This window comes from Festucalex cinctus, chromosome 13, assembly GCF_051991245.1.
Source record: "Festucalex cinctus isolate MCC-2025b chromosome 13, RoL_Fcin_1.0, whole genome shotgun sequence".
NCBI lineage: Eukaryota > Metazoa > Chordata > Actinopteri > Syngnathiformes > Syngnathidae > Festucalex > Festucalex cinctus.
The window spans coordinates 8,474,532-8,502,488 of NC_135423.1; the positions used below are offsets into that span (position 1 = coordinate 8,474,532).

A 27,957-nucleotide genomic window follows, 5' to 3' on the forward strand; every position below is an offset into this window, starting at 1 on the left:
ACATTTTTTCCCGGACTGACAGATTGACGGACTGATGGGTAGTGGGCAGACGGAGTGAAAGACTGATGGGAAGACGGATTGACGGACGGACTTTTATCTCTTATTTATACTTGCACACAGACATTTTCTCAAAATAGCACAATAATACCATAATGTGGACTCGATTGTGTGTGATTAAACTAGCCATAACAACTGAAAGCAGCAAAAAAAAAAAAAGAGAAAAAACTGGCGGTCAGACCGCGAGGTCGTCACTGCAGCAGGACGGTGACCATCTTTGCGAATGTCACGGTCAGACGATTGACTCTTTTCAGGTCGCCAACTTCATCGTAGTTCCAGTTCGTCGGGGCGTCGTCGCTGTTGTTGAAGGTCAGGCTGAAAGCGTCGTCCTTGCACTTGATGACAATCTGGATGGCGAAAAGACAACAGGGTCAAGCCAACGTGCACGTTCTACAGCCGTCAAAAAAATAAAAATAAATCCTGATGCGGACATCTCCACTTGTGCCCACTTCAACCTTTGCAAATTTTGGATCCGAGTAATGTTGAAGCCTGTTTTGCTCGTCATGGATGCTCACGACACAAAACGCTTGTTGGAATCATTTGACAGGTTGAAGTGGGCACAAGTGCGGATGTCCATCCACGTTCATTTGGCTGGCGACGGACGTCACCTTGAAGTCGAGTCCGGCTCCGAAGGGGACTTGTCCGGGAAGCTTCTTGAACTGTTTGTCCGTCTTGTACGACTCGAGCGTGGCGGTTTGGAGTTCAAAGTTCAGTTCCAGGCGCAACATTATCTCGTCTGGGTTGGACTCGCTCAAAATGATGCTGAGCCTGCCGCACAAACATGTTGTCATGGTAACTGCCTTCTTTGGGTGGGTGCGTGTGGGGTGTGGTCTCTTACTTCTCCGCATTGGCTTGAGCTTTCCCACTGATGACGATGGTGCGATCCACGCTGAGTCCAGTGAGCACACCAGTCAAGGACTTTCCCCATCCCTGTACACACACAATCGCACAAGATGACAAAAACTCCACAGCGCTCTCTTCTATGTTTTCAATCCAAAACAGCAATTGTTGTTTGAAGGAAAGACGGTGAAGAGTAAAAATGCTCTTCAACGTTTGCAGCTCAAACTATCTCCTCACCGCCTCTTCGTTCATGTCGAGCTTGCACGAGCATCCGGTCTGATTAGAGGAACACGCCGACCCACAGATCTTCGTGGTCGGAGGAGGGGTCATTGGCAGGGTCGTGGTCTGCACAGCGGCCGCTGGCTTCTTAGTGGTCGAAGATCGGGCTGCAACATAACGTTAAATATTTTGATTTTTATCCACTTCAATTGATCAGCCGTCTCATCTTTTGACTGTGCTCAGGTTAAATGCTGGCTTGTAATACATAAGCTCAGAAAATGTCAAATGTTATCAGATTTTATACTGAAAAAAACTATAGAAGTAATGAAAGTGTTAAATAATTCATGCTAAAAATGCTCAATAAAACATATGTGCCGGTTCTGGCAGTGTCACCATCCCAAACGGTGGAAGGGAGGACAAGGGTGCACTTCTACATTTGGCCATGAGGTGGCGGCTCCTTCTGATACACACAGAGCTTGCTCTTTTCTTCCAAGAGTTCAAAACATCACTCCTTACTTTTTGAGCATGAAGATTTAAAATCTTCAAGTTGCTGCTTGCCATCTGCTGGATAACTGACAGCCAACAGACACAAGCAAACATTTGTTATCGATACATTTAGAATAACTGAAATGATTTCAAAAGATGCCCAAACTGTGAGAGGAAGTTCGAAAGAACTCGGCCAATTTATTTGACGACTACTTAGATCAGATTGTCAATTTCCTCAACTGGGCAAAGAAAGCGTCAAGGAAAAGAAGCAAAGACTCGAACCAGACTTGGCTGGGACGTCGCTCAACGTCGAAGGCGAGCGAGGGTCATCAACCTCGTCGCTTGCCTGAGTCGCGCGGCGTTGTAGCGACATGCTGATGCATTGCAGCCACTAATCAATAAGATGTGGACTCACCCAAGGCCTGCTTCTTGCAGATGTAGCCCTGGAGGAAGGAGCATCTGTAGTCGTTCCACACTGATCCACTGGCCTCACCACAGTTTTCGTTTCCGCCTAAGTTGTCTGGTCGACCACTGGCCCAGAACCTGAAAGAGAAGATCTTTCACACAGAGCAGGTGCCAAAGAGACGCAGGCAGCAGACGCGAGCTGGCCTTTGTCCGTCTTTGCCTTTCACACGACACGAGGCAGCCGGCCAATTAACTCATTTACTGCCATTGACGGAAAAAGACGTCAAATGATGCATTTTTTGCTGGGCTGGCAGCGAATGTGTTATGGTGCTTGTTGGCCCTTGCGTAGCCGTCACTGGAAAATCCTCGCAATCGGCTTTCAAAAGAGGGTCTCAAATTAGGATTTTAAACTCTGGTTAGGCTTTCAAACTGGAGCTATGTTTTCAAAGTAGGTTTTCATCCTGAAAAACAAACCATCACAGTAACAATCATTCTTCAAATAAATACAAGTCTTACAGTGTATTTGTTGATAAACAATTTTTCTAGTCAACCAACCCTAAAGTCGTCGTTGGTGAGCATGAAGAACAACATGAGTGATTCAATTTTGCAGCATCTGCGGGTCACGAGTTTTGTCGCATTTCTTAATGGACGGACACTTACGTCACAGATGGAGCGAAAGGACTTCCGTCTGTCCACATCCACTCGCTGTTCGCGTTCTCACGCCACAGGCCGATCCAGCGCCAGGTACGTGATGTCAGGTAGGACTGCAAGAAAGGGAGACAGTGAGTCAGAGGTAGGTGTGTGTGTGTGCGTGCATAGTGCGTCACCTGCTCATCTCGGTCCAGAACGCTCGCCAGGTTTCCTCCCTTGGAGGCACAATGGGCCTGCGCATCGTTCCAGTTCTTGTTGTCTGTTGAAAAGAAGTAACAGTGGTCCTGGTACTCCCGCCAGTCCGCCGGACACCGGAACAAGGTTGCTTCAACAACAACAAGACAACATGAGAGCCACTATAGCCAACATCCAGCACACGTGACCTCTTTGGTCGCACGCGCAGGAAGTACTAGTGGCTTCTTGGCCTGTTAAATAAAATTGTCTTTTAAGAATTTTATTTGAATAAAACTGTGCCATTGTAGTCATTTATTTTCCACCCGTGAAATTTACAAATAAAGACAATTGGTCACGCATATAACTACTGTACAGTAGGCTATACACGCATATGCGATCAAGAGAAAAAACGTTTAAGATAAACCTTCAAATGACTCAAAAATAGATGAAGCTTTTTAAGATAAACGAAATATTGACGATCGATTTCAATTAAGACAATTTAAATGTGCTTTATTTTGAAGAAATAAAAGTCAAAAAGCCCACAGCCCAAACTAGAAAAAGCCATCTCCATTCCCAGTGAATAAAGTGAATTATTTTCTCACCTGTGCAGGTCCAACACAGGCCGAAGACGACGACGAGCCTCACGTTGAATGACAGACCCATGTTAAGGAGACTTGGGACTCGAAAGGAAGAAACAAGACCGAGGATGAGGACGCGGATGAAGATGATGCTTCGTTCAAGATGCGTGCTTCAAGTGTCGGCCAACCAGCAAGTGAACCAGAACGTCTTCCGTCCACTAGATCACGCCTTCAACGACATCACATAAGAATTCCAAGTGTTTGCGCTCTTTGAAGCTTTTGGGACATTTGTGACTTTATTTCAAAGCTTCTGACAACAAATGAGCAAACATTTCATTTGGAAATATTTTGGCAGCAGAACGCAACAATTAAGCAGAGAATAAATAAAAAAAAAAAAAAAAGAATAAACAAAGAAAAGTAAGCATAAGGCAGGTTCTCAAATGGAGGTACACACATCCCTGGTGGTACATTAAGGCACTTTATGAGATTTTACAATCTATTAAAAAAAAAAATAGCATGCATGCAATGAATAAAAACAAACTTGATGAGAGCAGTTGTAATTCTTCAAAATCCTCAAGCACAAAAACATGCATCTCACGAAATAAAAAAAAAACACTTGACACTTGGCCGTGTCTTATTTTTTATTGTGAAATATCCCCAAGGATGACACTGTATGTTGAGAATTATTTTGATGTGTACAAACATTTACAATTAAACCAATTATTAACCAAGGTTCAAGTTTATAAAAGCAGACTCAAAATCCCATCTTTAATCTACCTTTTAGTATATATATATATCTATATATATATATATCAAATTAGAGGTGTGGTATTTCCAAGTAAGCAATTCTATAGTTTATTTTCCCTTCGACCTTTCCCTTAGCTTTCAAGCAGCTTGCTTGTTATATTAGGAGCCAGACAGGAGAAAGAGAAGAAAATACATGTAACCTATAATTCATCTTTGAATAAACAACACAAACAGCAATTGATTGCGAAGGGGGTCGTTGTTTTTGTTTGTATTTTGTTTGTATTGGCTTCGGCGTAGCTGGAGGATGGGTTGTTGGACGGGCTGCCACATAACATAACGTGCAATATTTTGAGTTTTACCCCCTTGAATTGATCAATCTTCATTCATAATTTTACTGTAGTGGGCATGTTAAATCCTGAGTTAAACTAGATAAGGTATATATTGTTCATGATGTAAAAAAGCCACGATAAAAGTAATCAAAGGCTTAAAAATACATTATAACGATGCTAAATAATACATAATATTGCGTTTAATCGGGCCTGGCAGTGGCACTGGATGTCAAGGAAAATGCCTTTCGTTTCCATTCTCATACACAAGATGGCGACCTTAAGTTATGTGACGTCCCAAAGTACTGAAGAAAGAACTGACTGAAGGGGGCGAGGGTCGCTATTTGACTACTCGGCGAGGAGCGGGAAGCGTAGAAGAAGAAGGTCCACTTGTGTTCTCATTCTCATATTCTGCGGCTCTTTGGGGCGGCTTTGGGTCGGGGCCCGGGGGCAGTCTCGCTCAGTCTCTCTGGTCTGCGGGGGAAGACTCAAAGATAGAGATACCTTCCAAGCGGACCGTGTCCTCGCGTTTTTGCTATCTTGATGTCCGAAGCGATGATAACCAACGGCTAAAATCTACGTGAACGCCGCTTCTTCATCCGCGACACGTAAGTTTTGTTCCACTATTGGCAGACTGGGCGCTTCGGTGCTGATGTAGTGTCTGTCGTAAATAGCTAGTTCATTACCGTCCGACTGGTCCAAACGGACTTTAAACTATGGCGTCACTACCTCACCATTAACGGTGCGGAAAATATCCATTAAAATCCCGAGAATGTCGCATCTTTTATTGAATTACTCCGTTGTCACGCAAGCTAGCTGAAACTCGGCGCTCCAGTTGAACTAGCATTGGTGTTCGAACCGGTGGAACAGCATTTCTTTTTTCTTTTTTTGTAACACGAACATTGCAATGGGGTCCAAGACTATCAGTGATGGGGGCACAAGGATTTTGCTTTTAAATGTTTATTATTATTTGATAAAAACCACTAACTGACTGGCAACAGCGTTTGGGTTAGTGTCACAATGAAAGGTTCACTTCCATTGGCAGTCTTTGGCAATTCTTCTCGCGTACTTCTCTTTTCCCCCTTCACTCGGATAACCCCACTTCGTGTTTCTCACAAAATGCCAAAAAGTTTGTTTACCTGAATCACCTCCGTAAGCCTACATGTGTAGCAAGAAGATGGGACGGGGACCGACGGTCCATTGCATCAAGTGGGAGAGAAAATAAAGTGGTAAAAAACACACTGGCAAGTCATGATATTCACATTCTTGTGACACCATGTTGATTTTAAACGCTACTCTAGTGTAGTGACGAGATCTCTCATGATGTGAGAAGCCACGTGAATTAATTTATGGGGGAAAAAAGGCACATTAAAAGTATTGATATATGGTTTTATGAATCGATATTGGGCTATGAAAAGGAAAATCGATTTGATAGATCTTTTTTTTTTTTTTTTTAAACCCTGCCCTATGGACCAATACTGTATATCTATTTAAACAATTTGTTCATTTAATGTATAGTCAACCCCGTTATTTGTGGCAATTGGGAAAAATCTGTTTGTTTCGCGGATCCGATGATCAATGATGTCACTGTGAGTGATCAGCACATGTATATGGTTACAGCCAATCACCGATTTATGCATGAAAGCAAAATAACTCTTGATCCGATCCTGCTGATCAGATCTTTGCACAAAAAAACGGCAGTGTTTATTTGTGAGACTTGTGACAGCTCCAAATAGAACAGGGTCTGGCTTTTAATCATATTTATTTTAATTGTTAATCTGATGTGTGCTAACATGTGCACAGAGAAGAAGAAATACAGGTTTTATGAAACACATTTAAATTTTAAGCCTCACGAGGGAAGCTAGCGACTTTGCAACATTGTCGAATAGGAGCTTCACCTGAGAAGTAATATTTCTATTTCACTGTTATTTTCCTAGCCTGAAATATTAGCTGTCTGAGACAATGTGCCGATAGTTCCCCAATTTCTTGCTAATATGATTAACATGCTTCTTTTGTTGTTTTTGCAGCAGTGGCACAATCATGGAGCTCAACAAAATGGTGACCCTCTGGATATTTTGCTTGTGTCTCATTGGAGGAATCCGGACCGACAGGCCCAGTTCGCTCATGGCGGAAACTGCCGAAAATGGAATATCAGGTGAGCAGGGTTGCCAAGAGATAGAAAATAGACAGTCAATTTCCAGAATGTTTACAGAAAAAGTTCACAGACAGTTAAGATGGGGATTTTTCAGCTTACAATAATTTCAGTATTCGATTAATCTTTCGATTATTTTCTTGATGAATCGATGTATAAAAACGCTGTCTTCTTCCCATACATTTCTGTTAATTCCCATGGAAAGTTGTTAACTTTGAAAATTCTCTGGCTGTGATTTATTTATTTTTTTAAACTCTGTGTTCTAGATGTATAAGTTAGTTACGATGTTTACTCATGAACGAGTTTGGGTCAGGCAGCTGGACTCAAACTCGCCCGTGCATCTTTGTGCAGGCTCTATATGTGGCCTGGCTGAGAATAGTCAGGCCGGCCCCACATTCTCCGGTGCGCATTAAAAGTGAAAGGCTTAGTCAGGCAGGAAGCAATTGACCTAATGGTCACCAGGGCTGTCATTGCTGAGGGTTACGACAATGTGAAGATTTCCGTGAATGACTTACCACCAACGCAATGTACGTGTGCAGTACGGAATTCTCGCTGTGATTGTCCTCATCAACATGATGTCCTGGTACTTCTAGGTTACAATAGATGGAGAATTGCACTAGTAAAAAACTAGTAAACTAACCCTTCATGTTATTTAGCCAAGGCAGACCCATTGAGCAAACAGAAAAATGTCTTGAATGAGGATTGTAGCCTTTTTCGCTATTAGTTGGAATGTGTGAAATGTCAGTCGAAAAGATGAATTTCCGTGAGGTAAATTGCTCGGAAGGGAGACAAAATGTTGACCGTAATTTACACGTCAACGGGTAAGTGCATTCTAAAATAGACGTGTTGGAACTTGAGACATAGTTGACTGACGTGATCGTTTACTAATTATTGATTTTTCTGTTGCTGGGATTAATGGAGCAGATGTGCTTTTTTGAGGCAGAAATGTATGGCTAGCAGGTTGGATATGATCTTTTCTTACCATCGTTTTACTTCCAAGTTGGCGTTAATCACTTGTTTTCTGCCACCTGGAAGTACCCAACCTCCCATTGTTGACAAACATTGTGAAATGGTCAATAGAAATGGGTGTGTCAAAAGGTGCCACTGGGACAACAACCCGCCACAGTTTCAGGAGTGCAACATTATTTTACGTGACGTGATTGACTGTATCTCACAATGCACAATATTGTTCCATGTGAAGGCCAAGGTGAAAAATAGTAGACTGTATTTGCTCATATAGAAACAGAAAGTAGAAGGAATGGATTAGGCCTGCTACAATGCACTTTCACGTACAAGCTGTAGCTGCTCTGGCTGTGTGGTGGTTGTAAACGTGTAGCATGTGGTCTGCGCTGCCAATGACTTGCATAACTGAAGCTCTTCAAAGCAGGCAGACTGGTTTGTAAATCTCTTATCTGCTCGTCAGAGGTTTGCAAGGCAAATGATGAGAAAAATGGCAGTCACAGGTGAAGCCTTTCACACAGCCATGACTTGTCAGCTGCTTTTTTTTTGGGGGGGGGGGGGGCTTGTATGTCGGCCTCCCGGCTCTGAAGGCTAAAATGCACAATCAAGTAACAAACGTTTGACAAAATTTTATAGGATTTTCTTTTCAGTCTCAAACACTTGTTGTCACGCGTACTGCTGTGAATAAAGTGCGCTGGTTGGTATGCTAACATCGCACTTGTGAGTGATAAAGTGTCTGTAAACGATAGACGTTACTGAATTGCATCAGAAGTACTCAACAATGCCTATCTATCATTTTCTGAAACAAAGTGCCAGCCACCGTCCAGTGGAGATTATGTCTCCCTGTTTTGTGTTGTTACTTCAAAAGAAAACAACTCAAAATGCGATGGAGACTCCGAAGTTGAATATGATCTCTTGAGGATTGAGAGCATTCAACTGTATTATGGCAGTGTGTCGTGAAACTTTTTAAACCAAAGAGTATACAACTCTCATAGCCGTATTGGAATGTGCTGTAGTTAGCTACAAAAATCACGTGTTTATGTGGCATTGGTGCCGCCTGTGCCGCAACTTTAACTACGTGCGCCGCTCATGCATGCACACGGCAGAGACATTGTCGCTCAAATAACACAAAACAAATAATACTTCAGGGAAGATGTATTTTTATTTTTTTGTAGGCATAGCTTGGCAGCTAACTGCATGTTTAATGGCCCTTATCAAGAAAGTGGCAATTGTGCCGAATCGCCACAGATGAAATGAGGGCGACTGTTGATGTTGTTCCTTGCTTGCATCAGCTCGTCACCATTTTAGCACCACCCAAATAGTCGGGACAACTGAGAGCACGAAAAATTGTTTTATTTTATATCCTAGTAATTCACGACAAAATTAAGATCAGTCTTTGCATGTTTGCATGTTCGCTTATCTTCCAACATATTTAATCTGTGTTTTAAAAACAAACAAACAAAAAAACAACACACGAACAACTAACAGAATCCTCAATATTTGAAGTGTGCATAATCAGGGTTTCCGCGGGTCATTAAAAAGCATTGTTAAATGGATTTTTCTAAACTTAAGGCCTTAAATGAAATTAAGAAGCATTAAAAGCAATGTCCAAAAATGCATAAAAAAATGTAAATACTTGTTCATGCGTTATTTTACATACAACGTTACGTTGTGTCAAGTAGTCAACTATGAGAAAAGCCAAAGAAAAAGCATAAACCAAAGAAAGTTATTTGTTTGATGCTCACTGAGCTGAACAAAGGTCATACAGAATGTACTGTTGTCAGTTTCTTTAAAACAACATTATGGACGACTTAGTCCTAGACATCATGGCTACATTCACTTCGCTTATTGGTCTTTTTCAAATTCATGGTGTACATCTCGAGATGTTCCACTGTGCAAACTGTAGCAACAGTGCATATCAGTCAGCCTGCGTCTTCAAATCGTCAAATGTACGTTGAAATCCGATTGTTTGCTGCACTTCACGCAGCCAGACATCTGCGGTACATTCCCAACAAGGCTTCCTATATGCAATGCAGAAGCCTTTATCTGTGAGCCTTCAGGAAGGAGGAAGTGAGCACACAAGGGAAGGAGGTGGGGCGAAGACGGGAGTCACTCGATAAGGCCTCACTGACAGATTGGCCAATTTTGCAGTTACATCACCATCTGTCTTTTCAGGCAATATTTCAAGTCACAAGACAAATGATGATTTTTTTTTTTAAACTATCTTCGTATGACCACTGTGTTATGGTAAGGTTAAACATTTTGACAATAGTTCCAAATGTGGGGTTGGTGCAAATACAGTACAACACTGCACATCACAAAAGGGGAAAAAAAAAGAAAGAAGCAGCAACACCATAGCAACAGTGAAGTGTGGTGGTCCTGAAAAGTGGCTGTTTTTCTACAGCTGGAACTTGGAGCAAAACCTTTAGGCTTCTCCTTGATAGAAAAACACAGACAAAAAAGTCAGCTAAAGCCTCCTAAACAGCTGAACTTTATTTGGGGTTCTTCAGAGGAATCTTACCAGGTGTGTGATAATTCCCATGAACTTGCATTTGAATGTGCTTGATTCATTCTAACAGTCACATTACAAACGGGTGTGCACAGTTGTGTAACCACATTATTTCATTCGACAGATCTCACTATTGTTTTTTGTTTTTTTTGATGGACTTGTACAGGTTAAAGATCACATTAATAGTGGGAAACATTTTCAAGTGACTCATCTAAGTCTCTTTTTTGTTTTGTTTTGTTTTTTGTTTTTTTGTTTTATCATTTGAACAGGTTTGTAGATTTTTTGTAATTTCTACTGTATGACATGTCCTGACTTCGCGCATGATTTGTCCCTGACAGATTTCTGTCGCATCGACGGACCACTGTGCCGGGACGAGAACCCCATCCTCAGCTTTGAGGCCATCCGCAGCATCCACAAACAGATGGATGATGACAAGAACGGCAACGTAGACGTAGTGGAGACGGACGGGGTAGGTAGCGCTGCTGATTCACTCAGCTCTCCGGAATCTGATTTGTCATCAAGAAGGTCAATTTATAACATCATTTCTCAGCCTGTGGAGGATTTCTCACTTGCTGCTCTTTCCCCTGGTAGTAGTTTTTGTTAATCATTAACATCAAGCACACAAGGGTGACCCACATTGCTACTTTTGAACTGCAACAAACAGCAGTATGCTTCTTTTTAAAGATTTGTAATTATCATCCCTCCTGTTGGGTTATTTAAGGTCCTAAAAAAAAAATGTTAAAAATCTGCCCAAATTTTGCAGGGCATTATTTTTTTATTTTTTTATTTTTTTAACTGAGTGTCATCTACTAAACTCAAAGCACCTATCTGTATAATAAATTGAATTCGGAAGTTAAGGTAGCACTCTTGTTCAAGCAGGTTATATTATCCTTTGTACATTGTAGCCCCTTTATTGAAATGACTACATTTTCGTACTTTCTATGTTGTTACTTGACACCACCAGTAGTCATGAGTGCACATGTGTTTTTATGCACATTAACTCTATCAAGAGTATTACAGAACGTTTGTTCTGAATAACAACTGGAAAGTTTCTACCGTTCCCTTTCATGCTTGACATGATTGTATGATTATATACTTGTATTTGAGCGCTTTTTTTTTTTTTCCTTCTTTTTTTTTTCCACCCTCCTTTTTACATCCTTCCCCGTGTGTCAAAAACCATTGTCACATCTGGAGTAACATGGAAGGTGCATTGCGTCATGCACTAAACTGTGAATGTCATCGTCCCACAGTTCTTGAGGGAGGATCTGAACTATCACGACCCCAAGGCCAAGCACAACACCTTCCACGGGGATGACCAGTTCATCAGCGTGGAGGATCTGTGGAATGCCTGGAAGGGCTCTGAAGGTACTGCTTTCAAATGCTGGTGCAGAGATTTTTTTCAAATGTTTTGGTGATGTAGAAAGTTGGCGGGGTGGGTGTAAGGAGTGTTTAGTTGCTCTTATTTGTATCCTTAGATGTTTCTCGTTGCAGTTCTCGTTCTGTTTCGTCTTGCATTTATGGAATATGAATGAAGCAGCAAAATCCACCCTCTTTTATCCATCTCACAGCACAGTGCCAAAGGTCTCCGCTTGTGAACGTCACAAGACTAAACCTAGAAAACAAGTGAGACGTGACAGTCGTTACCTGAGCCCTTATACACGTGATGTCATTTTCAGTTGACAAGTGGCAAAATGGGCTCACCCTGAGATGCATAAAAACAGGTGGATTGTGCTGCTTAATTTATATTCCACAAACACTAATATTAATTTCCGTATTTTAGACAAGTCAGACCGCATAGAGCATTTTATTTTGACTTGACTTCAATTACAATGTTTAATAATACTCTACAACTATTGATACATATCATTTCCAACCCCCAAGAACATTATTATTAGTATTATTAGTATTATTATTATTATTATTATTATTAGTATTTGTTGAAAATGATGAATGGTAAAAAAAAAAGGTCTAGTTTTTTTGCTTTAATTTTTCCCTTGACTCCATGGGACTCGGACGGGTGACAAAAAGACGACAAACAGCTGACGCTCAATACTCTTAGTTGCCGGGTGGACGGGGGCGTTGTTGCGGCCGGCGGGGGGGGGGAAACTTAGCCTGTCGGTGGTGTAATTAATATACGGTAATTAAACAGTGGAAAAGACCCTAACAAAGGTTGCCTTGCTTTGCTTTTTGGTACTAGTCAAGGGTCTCTATCTGCCGGCTTGTCGAGCAAAGAGCGGCACACTTGGCAACATCCTCCAGCCTGTCGACGCACAAAAACCGACACACATACTGTCGCGATCCCAACACCCCCCGCCACCGCTGTCGCCTGGTCTTGCATTCATGTGGCGCGCCGTATTTGGCTATCGTGTCTTTCACACCCTTACTGTCGTCCGCCTTTTCTCACACTCGTAGTACACTCGCACACATTGACTTGGCTCCAGCAACTTCTGAGCTGGTTAGGTTACCCCCACCCCCCCCAACTCACAAAACACCCACCCACCCAGCAACCACCTCCCTCGCTCCTTCTCTGTTATGACACTGGATAGCTCGTTTGGGCTACAGCCCAGATGCAGACGTTACAGGCACTCTTTGGCTTCAATGCAAAGTAAACCTTCATTTGAAGCCAACCACCAAGTTAGCCAACTATCAAGTGGGTACCGTTTAGTTTAGCATACCACATTTTTTTCTCCCCAAATTGTTTATGGTAGTACCACTTAAAACATCTGTAGTAATATTAGGCCTAAGTCTTTATCAAAAAATGAGACAGTTTTATTTCTAAAAAGTGGATTAAGAATATTAAAAAGTGCATTATTATTTAAAACCCTGTAACATTGAGCCCTAGTAAGCGCAATTCAGACATTTATAGACTGTGCTTAGACGTGGGAAAATAAAAACTGTGCTATAACTTTAGAACTGTGTTATAAAAGGTTGAAATAAAAATTCCACCCCACAATTTATTTATTTTTTTTAAACGAATAAATTGAACTGCATATAGGCAGTGATTTGTTCACAATGGGGAACATTTTGACGATGAGTGGTCAATAGGCAATATTTGATGTTGGATCAGTAAACACATTTGATCCGAGCTGCCAAATCATGGACGGAGAAACTTGACCAAATTGTTCAATTTGACCAAATTCATATTGGCATGTTTACAGACACATCATCAGAAATAGGCAGCTCACAGATTTACTTGATGGTTTAATTTGGTGCTTGATTATTGGGCAGACACTTCTGAGACCTAAATAACGTGAAGCAGTAAGTCATAATGAGAGCTGGTGACTAATATGTTCGTTATCATGTTTAGCCACAAGGGGGACTGGATTTTGCGGCAATCGACTAATTGAGAAAATTGTGGCGTTCCGTCTCGCTGTCCTCAGTGTATAACTGGACCGTGGACGAGGTGGTGGAGTGGCTCATCTCCTACGTGGAGCTGCCGCAGTACGTGGAGGCCTTCCGCAAGATGAGCTTTAATGGCAGCGCCATGCCCAGGTGAGGCCCAAAATGTTTGTAAGCTCTGATGATTGATCCCAAATTGCGTGATGGCTGGTGTGTTTCTCGCTTTGAGGGGGAGAGGGTCATTGAACAGAATCCAGTATGTGCTTGCATTTCACTCTTGACTTCCTTTCCCGTGTTCTGCTCTCCCTCAGGCTGGCTGTGAAGAATACCACTCTGACACACTCCATCCTCAAGATCCTGGACCGCAGCCACGTTCAAAAGCTGCAGCTCAAATCTCTGGACACTGTGCTGTTCGGTGCACCCCTCAGTAAGTGCCAACATCATGTATCGCTTGTTTATTTTCTGAAATGTGCGTGATTCTCTGATTAGTTCCACATACTTGTTCGCTTTAAAGGAGCTGAGCACAAGGCTGGAGTCACTTTTTATTTATTTATTTTTTATTTTTATTTTTTTTATTGTATATATCCTGAAGCACGTGAAAGTTGTCATGTTAGTGGACTGTAGTAAACTTTATTATCTGGCATTAAATGGATCCAAATATACAGAAGAGGATTAGGGCTAGTGAAGAAGAAAAAAACAAAAACATTTGTGTTAAAATTCTGATTGTAAAGTGAAAAATCTGAGAATACAGTAAATTGAGAATTTCTACTTCAAAGTAAGAATTCCCTCTTTTAAGTGAGAATACTGATGACTTTAAATAAGAATTCTTAGATTAAGTGAGAATCCTGCCACCCTTTATTTTTTTATTCACTGGCCCTAATCATCTTCTGTTCAAATAAAAGTGTGAACTTTCAGATTGCCAAATTATTTAACCAGTTACATAGGAACCTCCTCTTTTGATGATGAAACCTGAAAATCCCATTATAGCTGCAGTAATATTTTTTCATTATGCGTTGCAAAGGATGTGCACCTCTCCAATAACTTGATACCGTATATCTCAATAGATAGGGTGTGATATGATTCAATAATTAATAATGGAATGATACGGTTCAATTCAGTGGAATTGTGATTTGATAAGGTACAGCTGAGTCTTGGAGGGGATGATGCAAAGAGTAACTTGTTGAAACTGAACAATCACTTTACAGTATTTTACAAAGTTGTATAACTTATCAATAGGCTATTGTAAATGTGGCATTTCCTTCAAAGAGATTTATTAAAGATGAAAAGAAGTGTAGTTGTAGATTTCTTTTTTTGTGTTCTGTTTTTGGAAGAACTGTTTACTGTCTGCCAAACTCCAGATGGCACGCTCACAGAGTGCAGGCTTGAGGTCGTGGGTGGGAAAAGGTTGGGGCAGCCGTGAGTTACAGTACCACACTATAATGCCTTATTGCAGATCCTCTCTAATGTTTTACCTTAACCGGAATTAAATGTTATATTCTGGAATACATTCAAAATGTGCGTCTCTGCTGCATCGGCCATATTCAAAACACTTGCATGGGAAACCAGAAAACATTAAAGCTGTCTTATGTAAGTTTTATCTGACCAGATAATCTGACCACATGTGACCAGCCAGGGACATGCATGGACGACACTGGTTGCCCACTTTGTTGACTTGATGATGCACAGCGTGGAAGGGGAATCTGGATGTGGCATTTGTCACCCGGGATTTTGACACCCAGGAGCACACAAGCGAGCGACGTCTGGCTCTGACAGCCTCTCTAAGCATTCATGCTCGCATCGACTGCGACTCCCTCGGCGGCACGGCAGCATTTTAAGACGTATGCAAAATGAGGCCCGTCCTCATCCAGCCAACATTACGCAATTCAACGCGTCAATTTGAAGTGCAACTGTTGTGTGTCACCGATTACGCAATGGCAGATGTCACGATTGTTCATGTGCCGGACAAAAGCTAGCCTGGTGTGTTATGTCATGTCGAACCCCCATTCAACACGGGAGAAAAGCATGTTTGAATTTGCCAACAATGAGCATATTTGAACACAACCTCTTTTGAACCTGGATCTCCTGACTTAGTGTAAGGCAAATCTGATATGCTAAACATTGCGCGCCATTGTTGGTTTTACGATGTATTGATTATGACTGTTCAAACATTATCCCAAATCGGCCGTCATGATCTGCAGAAATGAGCACTATTTAGCTGATTTCCTTCCACTTCTTCGGGTGTGGAATTTGTGGAGACGAGTGCTTGCTGGCTTGGTGTCAAAACAAAACGGGAACTGAGAGGTTGCATTTCAATTCAGGGTGTGTTTGAACTGCGCTCCAACACTCTGAAGATAGACACGCTTGTGTTGAGGTGACTCGTAAAAACCTCATCAACTTCCCGTTCGGGGGATTTCAGGAAGGAACTTTGGTGCAAGAAAACCACTCGTGCACAAGTTTACAAAACGATACTGAAATAGCGAACGAGACGTTCTTTCTTACAAGTTGAGCTGTCCGACTTGGAAGCAGGTCGCAACCTGATCTGAGGCCTCGCCCAAATATTTGGATTCTGTTACTGGTACTTTGAATATTTAATCACCTGTGCTTACAAGCTGCTCAGGGGGATGTCCTGACTATTATGGTATTTTCTGGGCACAACAACATGAGCTTGAATTAACTTCATTTTTTTGTTTTGATCTATGGTAAATGTGGGTGTAAATATCACATGTCTGTATCTGTATGTAACTTTTCTTTAAGATCACCATTCATTTTCAAAGCAGAGGTCCCCATATTGCCAGCAGCTTTAAAGCAATTTGAACAATCTTTCAAGGCCCGCAGATTATTTAAGCACCAAACCTACCAGAAGAAAGAGTCCACTCTCCTCTTTCAACAGAAAAAAAAAGTTTTAAAGCCAAGACGTCCTCTAGTCAGAGGCTGAACTGCACTTTTTGTTTACAGAATAGACTTGTGGCTTTAACCACAAAGCTGATAAACGTCATTTATACAATTTGTACTGCTTGTACCGCAGATAAACGCTCCTGGTTCAGTTTTGGGCACATTGTTTTCATAACAACAAAAAAAAGACACTCTTCCACCGTACACGCATTACGAATAATTTTCTGTGCCTTGCAGTGAACCGACACAATCACTTAAAAGACTTCATGCTGGTGGTGTCCATTGTCATCGGAATGGGCGGTTGCTGGTTTGCCTACATCCAGAACCGCTACTCCAAGGATCACATGAAGAAGATGATGAAGGACCTGGAGGGTCTGCAGAGGGCTGAGCAGAGTCTGCATGACCTGCAACAAAAGTGAGTCTTCGTGGTTGCCCCTTTTAAGGCGTCGAACGTGTCACACTTTTCCTTTTTTTGACACGATTTATTTTTCATCTATACTGCTATATCAGCAACTCTCAAAATATCCAACACAAGCTCTCTCTAGTGCAGTGGTCTCAAACTCACAATTCTCTTGGGGCCACTGGAAGTAGTAGTCTGGGTACGCTTGGGACACATTAAGTATTCCACAAATATGGGGTTCATGTATTAAAAAAAAGTACAGACTCATTTGAATACTCTGTCCATCCATCCATCCGGATGGATGGAGTTTTCAAATGATCCATCCAAATATCCTGGCTTGGGTCGCCAGGGCAGCAGCTTTAGCAGGGAAACCCAGACATGCCTCTCCCCAGCCACTTTGTCCAACTCTTCCAGGGGAGACCTTAGACATTCAATGCGTGCTCAAGCTGGTTTGCCAGTCTAGGAGGTTTGCTATCCTTTTTTTGTGAGCGTGTAGTAATTAAGATGTCCTTAAAAACATATATTTGAACACAAATTATCTTCTCTCACTGCTCCTTTTGTCGACCATCTGACTTGAGCGAGTCCACATATTTAAACAGGATAGGACAGTCCGTCGATAAGATAAAATAGTCTGAATGAGCCGTTTCAGGGTGAACGACATGCGCCAACGCAGCGCAGGTGATTGCAGAAACTATTTTTGGGCCCAGCTAATACGACAAGGAATGCTCACAATGTGCTCCCGAGCGTGCGTACCGTCTCTTCTTGTTCCTTTCAAGGGCACGCTAACACATTGATCTCACGCAGCGCTCCCTTTCAGCTCGCAGCGTTTACCCGAGGGATGGGATGCGCTTGACTTGAGGCCCAGGACCAGCACGGCCTTCTCTACTGGCATAAACACGATCAGATGCGATGACCGACTTTTACAGCCAAAACTTAGTGTATTATTATTATTATTGTTATTGTTATTATTTTTCTTTTTATGGACTGTCCACCAAACTTGATTTGACTTCTACGCTAAAGCCACAATCCAACCAAGGACATTTTACAGTTCCTCGAGCTGATGCAGTGTAGCTACAGTATGTCCACTGCTTCTTCCTGAGCCTTCCTGCCAGCTGCTCTCTTTCCATACCCTCAAGCCGGGCCCAGGCCAGGGCCACTTGATACCGCCGCGTCCCTGGGAGGAGGCTGTATTTCCTGGGAGCCTTTTAGGATCCAGAGACGAGGTGTTAAGCATGATCGCTTAACATGTGAGGGCTCTGGTGCTAATTCTGCCTCACGTGGAGGGGGTGGAAGGGAGGGACGTCGAGTAGCGGTGCAGACGGGGGGGAAAAAAAAAATGTCAAGGACGGTGTCGAACGAGTTGTGAACACAACAGTTAGCATCAAGAAAGTCCGGCTTATCCATTTTTCAGGAAATGTCCTGTGATGTTAAGTTGGAGTCGTCTTCTGTGCAGCCAGCCCATCGTCATTCTTCCATCTGGATCGCCTTTCTTTCCCTACCACGCTTCCTTGTGGAAGTGCTGCTCCTCGGTGACGGGCAACCGTATTACCGCCGTTCAAGCAAATTCCCAAACACATTATGCGCTATTATGATGAGCTGGGAGATCACGGTCTGTGCGTGACTAAGCATTGAGTAATTAAGTCATGGGTGATAAAGCCCTCCTCTTTTCTAAAGTCATGCTCACGTCTAAAAATAGAAGTGCTCCATACGAACACACACACACACACACACACACACACACACACACACACACACACACGTCGCGGCAGCACGTAAGCATTGAGTAACACACTGTACTGTTCTATAATTGCACGCCAACAGCTGTTCCCAGCCTCTGATGCCATTTTATTGTGAGCAACCCAGGAGCTGAGTAGAGTTGTGTGCTGTGTGAACGCTAGTCATCGTCGGGGATGGTTTCTGCTGATGCATGGCTGATGTAAGCTTTGCATACGTCCACTCACCGGCCGCAACATTAGGAACTCCTGCATGGACCCAAATACGTCCTCAGACGTAACAATGTTCATTTTGGTGGTTGTTGCTTGCATTGCTTCTCGTATTGGTCATATTGTGAAGAATTATGTCATTTAAAAAAAATATATATTTTAACCATTATTATAATTATAATGTTGAAATGAATTAATTCAACCTTCAAGTTGTGAAATTGACACATTTAGATAGGGGTAAATATTTTCCAAATAGTTATTCAAAGCCACACTTTTGTAATATAAAGACCAGAAATGTTTGAGGTATCCGAAAACAAAGTTAAATGTGAAGACATCATACCCCCATTTGTCCTCCCTGCTAATTAACAGGCTTGTTTTGCACGCAGGCTACAGATCGCCCAGGAGGAGCACCGCTCAGTGGAGGTGGAGAAGGTCAACCTGGAGCAGAAGCTGAGAGACGAGATCAGCACGGCCAAGCAGGAAGCCCAGCGGCTCAGGGAGTTGCGCGAGGGCACCGAGAACGAACTCAGTCGACAGAAGTACGCCGAAGAGGAGCTGGAGCAGGTATTAAAAGCTCAATACAGCATGGAAAATGTGTGTTGTAATATCACGCTCGAGCGTAAGTTTGGGCACATCAGAGTCACAGTGGCTATACGGTCGTGTAAATAAATACACCCACGCTTGGCTTTGCCTAACAGGAATTTGGCAGTAAAGCTCAAGCGCAGCAAACAAGTACAGTCGTCCCTCAACTTACAAATCACCCCAAAATTTAGAAATGCTGCAAGACGATTAGAGACTCAAGTGATTTGACTTGCAAACATAGACAGAGAACAAATTACTTGTAAGTCGGGGCACCATATATTTTCTAGAAACTTGTGTTGCTAGCAAACAAATGGAGCTGCCAAAATTAATTGAGTAACCAATGATCAAATGAACAGCTATTTTAATAATCGAGTAATCGTTTGGAGCCATTTTTTATTTTTTATTTTTAAATAGTCCAACACCTCTGATATCAGCGTATCAACAGTAACTGATTTCTGTAGTTTTTCATGAAAGAAGACTGATTATCTTCCATGTTTAATCAAAGTAAGCCATTTGCAAACATCTGTTTTTACTTTGGAAAACAATAACCGACCCGGTAACATACAGGTAGTGCAACATCAATCTCCCTTTTTTTTAAATGAATACAAAGTATGAAATAAACACCAATCACTGGTTAACTCATTTGCTCCCAATAACTTATAAATATGTATATATTTTTTTATGTTTTTAAGTGTCCTGAAGATGTATTTCTGTTTTTGTTTTTTTTTTTAATTCCAGAGCATACAGAAGGCTTTGATGCAACCTCTCAACTGCAAAGAACGGTTGTAGAAATGGTAGTTATTACACAAACGGCCAGCAGGTGGCAGCAGAGCAAAGGAGATCAACCAGGGCCATGTTGGAAAAAAAAACTCAATTACTACTCACAATAGATTTGTGAAAATTGATTAAACTTAACTATATTCTAATGCTAATTGCTGCCAACCGGAAACAGATAGAAATATACATATTATATAATATATAAATAGAGACTTTAATATTTCTTTTAATAGGTTCCATGCTTTTATAGCAATAGAACACAATATTCTGTGTGCCTTGCAAAATCAGTCAAAATCCATTAAAACAGCCGGGAGTGAATGGGATTGCTTCTGTGAAAATGGCTGGGAGCAAATGAGTTAATAAACACTGGGAAAAATGCTTTTGTAATACTTTCATTCAAAATTTAAAATGAATCAGATTAGTCAGTTAATCGATTGAATAACCGATAGATTAATTGATTCGAAAGATATTCAATAGTGACAGCACTACAAAGAAATATGAATCTAAGAAAAAAGGGGCGTTTGACATCCTCCACAGGTGCGTATGGCTCTGAAGAAAGCCGAGAAGGAGCTGGAGTCTCGGAGTTGTTGGTCCCCTCCCGAGTCGCTCCAAAAGTGGTTGCAGCTCACCCACGAGGTGGAAGTCCAGTACTACAACGTCAAGAAGCAGAACGCCGAACGGCAACTCCTGGTGGCCAAAGAGGGGGTAACACACTGGATTGCATTTTGAAACAGATTCTTTGCATTTTGTTGTAACATGCCATGACACACTTTTGCTTTTGGTTGTTGTTGTTTCCTCCAGGCAGAGAAGATCAAGAAAAAGAGGAATACTCTCTTTGGGACTTTCCATGTGGCGCACAGCTCGTCGTTGGATGACGTGGACCACAAAATTTTGGCAGCAAAGTGAGTCCAAAATATAACGAACTGTATCAAAAATTCTTTTTACAGAAGTTACAAAACTTTGGATAGAAACTGACAGAGTTATTATTAGGGATAGACCGATGTTTTTTTGTTTTTGTTTTGTTTTGTTTTTCGGGACCGATGCCAATTCTTTGTTGTCCAGAAGGCCGATAACTGATATTTGGAGACAATATTTATCGGCAGTGAAAATGGGCAAAAAAACTGTGCCGTCAATTTTTATTTTTTTATTTTTTTTTTAAATCTAAATGCCAATCTAGACTTTGTAATGTCTTAAGGCATGTTTATCAAACAATTTTTCAGACTTTTCAAAATGTAGTTTTTTTCTTTTCTTTTAATGTAGACAATCTAGAGCTCTCTATAGTTTTCTACAGTAAATATTTTTCCCCAAAATTTACAAATACCTAAATTTTTAAACCTTCACATTACTTTGTTTTAATGTCGATCAAAAACAAAAGAAGGTTCAGTAGGTTCCCAGGGTCATCAGCATCTCCTAAAGTTAACTGAAAATTTAAATAAATAGTTCCCTGAGATTAAAATAGTTTTAAATTGACCTTTTATTGGCAGTCAGATTTTTTTTAAAAAGGCCAATACCGATATTCAGCAAAATGCCCAATACATGCCAGGCCGATTATCAGTCAACTCCTAGTTATTATTTACGTGGATGCTTCAGAAGTTCAGATAAACAAAAAACATTCAAATTGACACTGCGCCTCAACAAACGGACTCGTCATTGTCTTGGCAGACAAGCGCTGGGCGAGGTGACGGCCGCCCTGCGCGAGCGTCTCCACCGCTGGCAGCAGATCGAGCTGCTCACCGGCTTCACCGTGGTCAACAACCCGGGTCTGCCGTCGCTGGCGTCGGCCCTCAACCTGGACCCCAGCTTCATGGGGGGCCGCGCCACGCCGCAGCACTTCCTGGTGTCCGACGACCTGGACGACCTCGACGAGGACATCATGCCCGCCGTGCTGCAATGTAAGAGTTCGTCCGAGTCGCTGGGCTCGTCCGGGGGCTCGTCGGCGGGGAGTAGCAAACGGTCCCTTAAGCACCCCAAGACCCTGCTGACCAAATCGAGACATCAGAACTCGTGAGGGTTCGGACCTTGTCGGGGCCTCACTTGGTGATGGAGGTAGACGGGTGGGGTGTCTGTGGAGGTTGTCATTTGATATCTGTGAAATGTGATTCATGTAAATTGGCATATGTCATTTTTCCATTACCCATAATCCCGCATAAATGCATCTATGTCAACTTTGCTTCAGTCTGTTATGATGACTGATAAAAAAATGTATCTAGACTTTTCAATAAGAATTTTTTTTGTGTTGTACTGGTGTTCATTTTTCGTGGATTGTACTCACTCGGCGGTCGAGTGTTTTGCAAAGCCCCCTCGCAGTTTGTTGTGTGGGGTTGCCATCTCTTCCTTCGCCTTCCGCCTGCATTCCAAAAACATGCAGTCTTGTAAGGTGACAAAATGTCGGAAAACGGAAGCGCTGTGAATTCTTGCTGGCAGCATTATCCATTTTTCACCACAAAAACAAAACATTTTAACACCATTTTAGTTGTGCTTCAAGCTCTTGTTTGTAGTGGTCACACAGAGGAATTGACTTGGCTTCAATCGTAAGTCTTCTCATCGGCATTAATTGCACTTCCTATCTCACTGCCTTCTCTTCACGCCCGCATCACCGCCACCCTCTTCCCGCTCGCCACCGCCGTCACCTTTTGCCAACCGCAGACGGCGCTCGTCTTTTGGAGCGGCGAGCCAGTGACCTGTGGTCCGGCGGCTCGGATTGTCAGCCCATGTGGAAAAATCTTGGTTGGCTATTTCTTGATTGACCCGAACGCGCCCCCTCCCCCACCCCACCCTCAATCAAAGCCACCTCCGACCCAGCCCAACAAATCACTGCCTTTTTTTTTTTCCCCCTCTTATCAGTAGACACCCTCGTCACCCTGCTTTTAACCTTGTCACCAACTAGCACACCCCTTTGCTTCTCATAACATTCTTTATGCCGCCTCCATAAGCAGCCATTTTACCGCCTTTCTCATGTCAGTTTTTTATGTAAACGATACACATAGAATGAAATGCCTGCCGGCTGTTTTTCACCTTTAATGAAACTTTGGACCAGCTTCAACTTGATGGACAAATTTACTGTGTGTTTTATTTCGACAAATATTGGCGTAACAATATGTTATGTCTATATTCCATACTGAAAAATCAGAAGCTTTCTCTCATATTCTTACCTCCGAAGGTGGGAAATTGTTGCGTTTATCATCTGACCATCCAAAAGGCGAAAAAATTGCAGCTTTGACAGGCTCAAATCATGGTGTTGCTATCACCTAAATGTTACATATTGAAATACAGTGAACCCCCTCATGTTTGCACGTGTTTGCATGCGCTTTATGGGACGCTATCCTTACCTTGCTGTTTTAATTCTTGGGCCAAAGCCGTGTCTAATGTACAAGTAGTGCTTTGGCACCATATCTTGACAACTTGGTTCAAAGCACCTATGTTGAGCGTTGTCTTATTTTGTCAGGCCATCACCATCTCTCATAGATCAAAATGCATTGGGCCAGCTTCTTTATAGGAGTGGAGGGGGGGGTGGGGGGGGGGCAATTAAAATCTGATTTTGAATGAATCATACATGGGGCGGGGTTCACTGTAGCAGCACCTGATTCCTTGATTCCCTTTCTTACAAATGTAGGAAAGACACCACAAATGTTGGGATTTTATGGAGGACTCCCTGTTTATGTTGTCAGTGTTTGAGGGCGGTCAAGACAAATTGCTAACTTTTTTTTTTTCCCCTTCTCAACCATAAAAAAGCAATATAGTCATGTTAAATCAAGTCATCCTTTCACAAATAGAACTATCAAGTGTCAATAACAATTACTCAGAAGACACAGTCTACTTCAGGGGTGGCGAGATCCGGTCCTTGAGGGCCGCAGTCCTGCTGGTTTTGGATATTTCCCTTCTTCAACACAGCTGATTCATGATCAGCTCATCAGCAAGCTCTGCAGAAACCTGATAACGAGCCTGTTAATTGGAATCAGCTGCACTTCGAGTAGGGAAATCTACAAAACCTGCAGGACACCGGCCCTCGAGGACCGCAGTTTGCCACCCCTGGTCTACTTCATACTGTAAATATTATACTGCCTCCTGGTGGCCAAGGCCATTTTTTTTCCATTTTGTGGGTTTTTCCCCTCCTAAATAGCAAATCTGGAGTCTGTTTTAAAAAAAAAAAAGAAAAAAAAATCCCAGTCAGTTTTTGGTCTCTTTCCACTGATTGTGAACCAGCGCGTTCCCGTTTTCCCAGTGGTGGATAACATCGTTGTCGCTTTGTGCCCACAGCTCCCAGCATGATGTCCCTGCGCCAGCGCCACATTGACCCCCACCTGGCTTTGAGCTCGCAGAGGTTGGTAGAGGGTTCCCCGCCGGAGGGTCAGCAGGGGGAGGGAGCCTCGCACCCGGGTCCCCGGCCTCGGCCCGCCTTCCGAGAGTCCCGTAGCCAGTCTTTCGGCCACCTCGAGAGTCTGTCTCTGCCCCCGCTGTCCTCTGCCGTGTCCCACCCCGCCATCATCTGTAGCTCGGGCGCCAATCCGAATTCCTCCTCCTCCTCCTCTCTCGCTCCTCATGCCTCCCACGTTTATCACCCTTCCTTCCAGCCCATGGACCCGATTCCTGACGTCGCCTTCTCTGACGTCTCCGAGGCGCACTCGGCGCGTCGCGACAGTTTCGGGTATCTCTCGCCGCGTGGCATGCGCGTGTGGACGCTAACCACCTGCGCTCACAGTCATTTTTTAACCCATGCAATGGCGCCTCCCATGTCCAACTAAGCCCAACATTGAACCATTTGAACTTTTTCCAGCACCACAAAGCCTGCAGTTGAAACAAAATGGCCCCAGAATTGTGACAAATGTTTAAAACTGACCCATGGGCCAGGTTTTTATATTTACAGAAAAAAAGTTCATTGGATAAATTCAAGATGTTAAGTTTTCTAATAACAAAATACTTCACACTCATTTTAAATGTATTATTTATAAATAGGGGATTAATTAATCGCATGACTTCAATCGTTAACTCAGGATCAATCGCACATTTTATATCTGTTCTAAATGTACAATAAAATATTTTTTCTAAGTTTTCATACTCAACATAAAAGTGGAAACAATTTTAAATTCATAGAAATGCATATTTTAGTCATTGATACAGTAATTTCATAATTCATCAAATTGAGTTTAAAAAGGTAAAGAAAAGAGTGATATTGATTAGTCTTAAGATCATTTTCTGCCACAAGGTGGAATAATTGCATTTGCAAGATGGTGACAGCTCAGTGCATTTTTGTGTTCATATTAAGAGCCATCTAAGCTTTAATATGATGTAACGTGAAATTCTGCACATTTGTAAAATTGTAAAATACAGCTTAACCCCAGTCTCCACAAATATACGGATTATTATTAAATGTATTACTGCTCAATTTTGACATGGGCGTGTCTGCTGCGTTGCGAATGGAATTCCCCCAGTACAGGCTTTCCCGGTAAGGGCGTTAAATGAACTTTAGTTCAACATGAACGCACTAATTTTGACGCCCCTATTAATAATTAATCAAATTATAATTATTTGGGTAGTGTATGTTTTTGTTACGTTTTACTAATATATTTATGAATAACTTTTTATTGTAATGCAATATTTACAATAAATCAATAAAAAAATATTCTAATAATTCATACAAATAAAAATCACTTCCAGTGATGCTACTTTTCGAATACGTATATTGGCCAAATACTGTCAAACCATTTAGCGGAGGTTCCACTGTACTCAAGTGACTAAAGTCTTGCTTAATTTGGCTCTATTTTGCATATGTTTCACTTTACATTTCTCTTTGTCCAACGTCAGTCTTCCTCCTCGCCCTAAAACTAACCCGTGTGGCGTTGCAGTGTTTCAATGACGTTTGAGGGGTTTTGACCCTGTTGAGGTCTAATCTTGGGCTTCTCACGCAGGGACCTGAATCGCTCGGACTCTGACTCATCGCTGTCCCTGTCGCAAGTGGGCGACCGTCTGTCGGCGTTGGGCTCCAAAGGCCTCCTGATGAAGCCCACCTCCCTGCTGCACGGCCTGCCCAACGGCGGCAGCCGAATCCACGAGGCCGCCGAGCGCCTGCCCGACAGCCCCATCCTCATGAAGAGGGCGCAGCAGGAGGCGGCGGAGGCCCACAGCCCCGCCGAATCCACCCGCTCCCTCAGCTCCACCGAGCCGGAGACCCCCTCGCCCACCTGGGCGGCGGGCGCCAAGGCCGGCACCCGCATCCCGCAGCTGTCGGCCAAGAAGAGCCCGCTGGAGGAGGACAGCGGCTCCACGGGCGAGGACACGGATTCCACGGCCGGCCGCAAGAAACACACCTTCAAGATCTTCAAGAAGCAGAAGAAATGAGGCCTACTTTCGTTTTTTTTTTTTTTTTTTCTTGGAGGGTTCTTTCAGTTGTCCTGCACTGTCAATGTTTCCACTCAACATTTTTGTGAGGTTTCCAGCCTTTTGGACCGTAGGAGCAAGCAACTTACAATACTCACAAGAAGTTAGCCGTCTTGACTTTTGGCTGAAATTCCACCATGAACTTTAATTGTGCATTTACAGCTTCATCTTGAAATTTCATCCGAAAGCATCATATTGCTAACTTTCCGTGAGTAATGCGTGCGTGTGGGTGCGCATGCCGGGTGTGGGGATTTGTCGACGAGAATTATTTATACGATGCCAGTCTCTAAGGGAAACAAATGTTTGTTTGTTTGTTTTTCGGTGCATGTCTTTCATTTGAATGCTGACAAAACGGCAACTCATCGACGACTCAAAAGGGCTCATTTGGTCAAGTTTGAGTTTTCCTTTTTATTTGTATGGCCCTGTCAAACAGACTAAATGGCCTTGCGGTGTTAAAACAGCGTCTCCTTATTTTGTGTGCAAAGCTCTTGTTTTCATTATTTATTTGAATGGACGTCTTGTGTCATCAGGAGAAAAAAAAAAAATGTTACCAAAAATTGTGATAATGTTCGATTCCTTCATACAGAGGAACTTTTTTTTTTTTTTTTTTAAATCTCCATTTACTTCCTTAACTGGATCACATTATAGTACACTTCCAACTGAAAGCCTTTTTGGAGTTGCTTTATTTTGGACTCTTAATGACCAATGGATCACTTTTTTGTAGAATCCTGGGAATGTTTGGAAGATTCCTCCTAGGAAGAGGTGTTTGACAGCAACGATGATAAATTTCAGTTATTTTCTCGATGCCTTTTGATGTGGGCGGAGCAATTATTTTGAAGAATCGACATGGAAAAGGGGGTGCAGGGCCCATTTAGTGTGGCGTCCAGCTTTAATTTCTTTCTTTCTTTTTTTTTATTTAAGCAGTGTGTAGGCCATTTTTGTTTATTGGGTGCTGGAAAAGGGCTACAAAAAAAATAATCAATTTGGTAACCAATCCAGAATCCACCCAAATAGTGAAGCAAAAGAAAAGACCAAGGATTCCACATCAAAGTGCCAAATCCCTGTTGGCTGGACCCCATTTTGTTACGTCGAAGGGTGATCCACCAGCAACAAATCTTTGTCTTGTATGTTTACATTTGTCAGGGGGCCTCACAGGACTATGCATATGTACTTTCAGCTTCTCATCCACCAAACAAACCAAAATAAGACAGTACGCCAAACTCAAGATGTGGTTTTGAAGATTTTACAAACGGCGACTTTTTTTTTTTTTTGCAAAATTGGTACGTCTTTTGCACGACAGCTGTACTGTACATGAAATTCTGAATGTTTTTGTTGATGCATGTTAAAGTGCTTCGACGCCCCCGCAGCCATGTCGTAACTTCTTACCTTTCAACTTTTGAGCTTCTATTTATGAAATCCAAACCGTATATTTGTACAAAGAAAACTTTTTGCATCTTCTGTGATGGTCTTTTATGGCACTCTTGCATGAAAGCAATAAACTATTTTAAATGAGCAATCAGGCCCCGTTTGTTTTCTGTTGATGAT

The 27,957-nt window shown here is 42.4% G+C and overlaps 2 protein-coding genes across 6 annotated transcripts; one reads left to right on the forward strand and one right to left on the reverse strand.

The window, feature by feature from the left end:
• Positions 1 to 78: 78 nt before the first annotated feature.
• Positions 79 to 5,717, reverse strand: LOC144032889 (uncharacterized). 2 transcript variants are annotated; one of them, XM_077540422.1, is made up of 9 exons: positions 5,623 to 5,717; positions 3,435 to 3,639; positions 2,835 to 2,983; positions 2,668 to 2,771; positions 2,018 to 2,145; positions 1,135 to 1,283; positions 896 to 987; positions 666 to 825; positions 79 to 404 (listed from the first exon to the last, which is right to left on the reverse strand). In XM_077540422.1, exons 2-9 carry the CDS (start codon positions 3,493 to 3,495, stop codon positions 249 to 251), a joined length of 999 nt encoding a protein of 332 aa, XP_077396548.1. In that variant the 5' UTR covers positions 3,496 to 3,639; positions 5,623 to 5,717; the 3' UTR covers positions 79 to 248. The 2 variants fall into 2 exon arrangements, with proteins under 2 accessions (XP_077396548.1, XP_077396549.1); XM_077540423.1 differs by lacking the exon at positions 5,623 to 5,717 and adding an exon at positions 4,309 to 4,692.
• stim1a (stromal interaction molecule 1a) lies at positions 4,846 to 27,928 on the forward strand. 4 transcript variants are annotated; one of them, XM_077540418.1, is made up of 14 exons: positions 4,846 to 5,091; positions 6,511 to 6,638; positions 10,443 to 10,573; positions 11,355 to 11,469; positions 13,485 to 13,596; positions 13,755 to 13,870; positions 16,573 to 16,750; positions 19,065 to 19,242; positions 20,575 to 20,742; positions 20,839 to 20,939; positions 21,700 to 21,929; positions 22,684 to 22,764; positions 24,295 to 24,358; positions 25,944 to 27,928. In XM_077540418.1, the coding sequence occupies exons 2-14, from the start codon at positions 6,524 to 6,526 to the stop codon at positions 26,371 to 26,373; spliced, it is 2,019 nt and encodes a 672-aa protein (XP_077396544.1). In that variant the 5' UTR covers positions 4,846 to 5,091; positions 6,511 to 6,523; the 3' UTR covers positions 26,374 to 27,928. The 4 variants fall into 4 exon arrangements, with proteins under 4 accessions (XP_077396544.1, XP_077396545.1, XP_077396546.1 ...); XM_077540419.1 differs by having other exon boundaries at positions 6,514 to 6,638; XM_077540420.1 differs by lacking the exon at positions 22,684 to 22,764 and having other exon boundaries at positions 4,847 to 5,091.
• Positions 27,929 to 27,957: the final 29 nt, after the last annotated feature.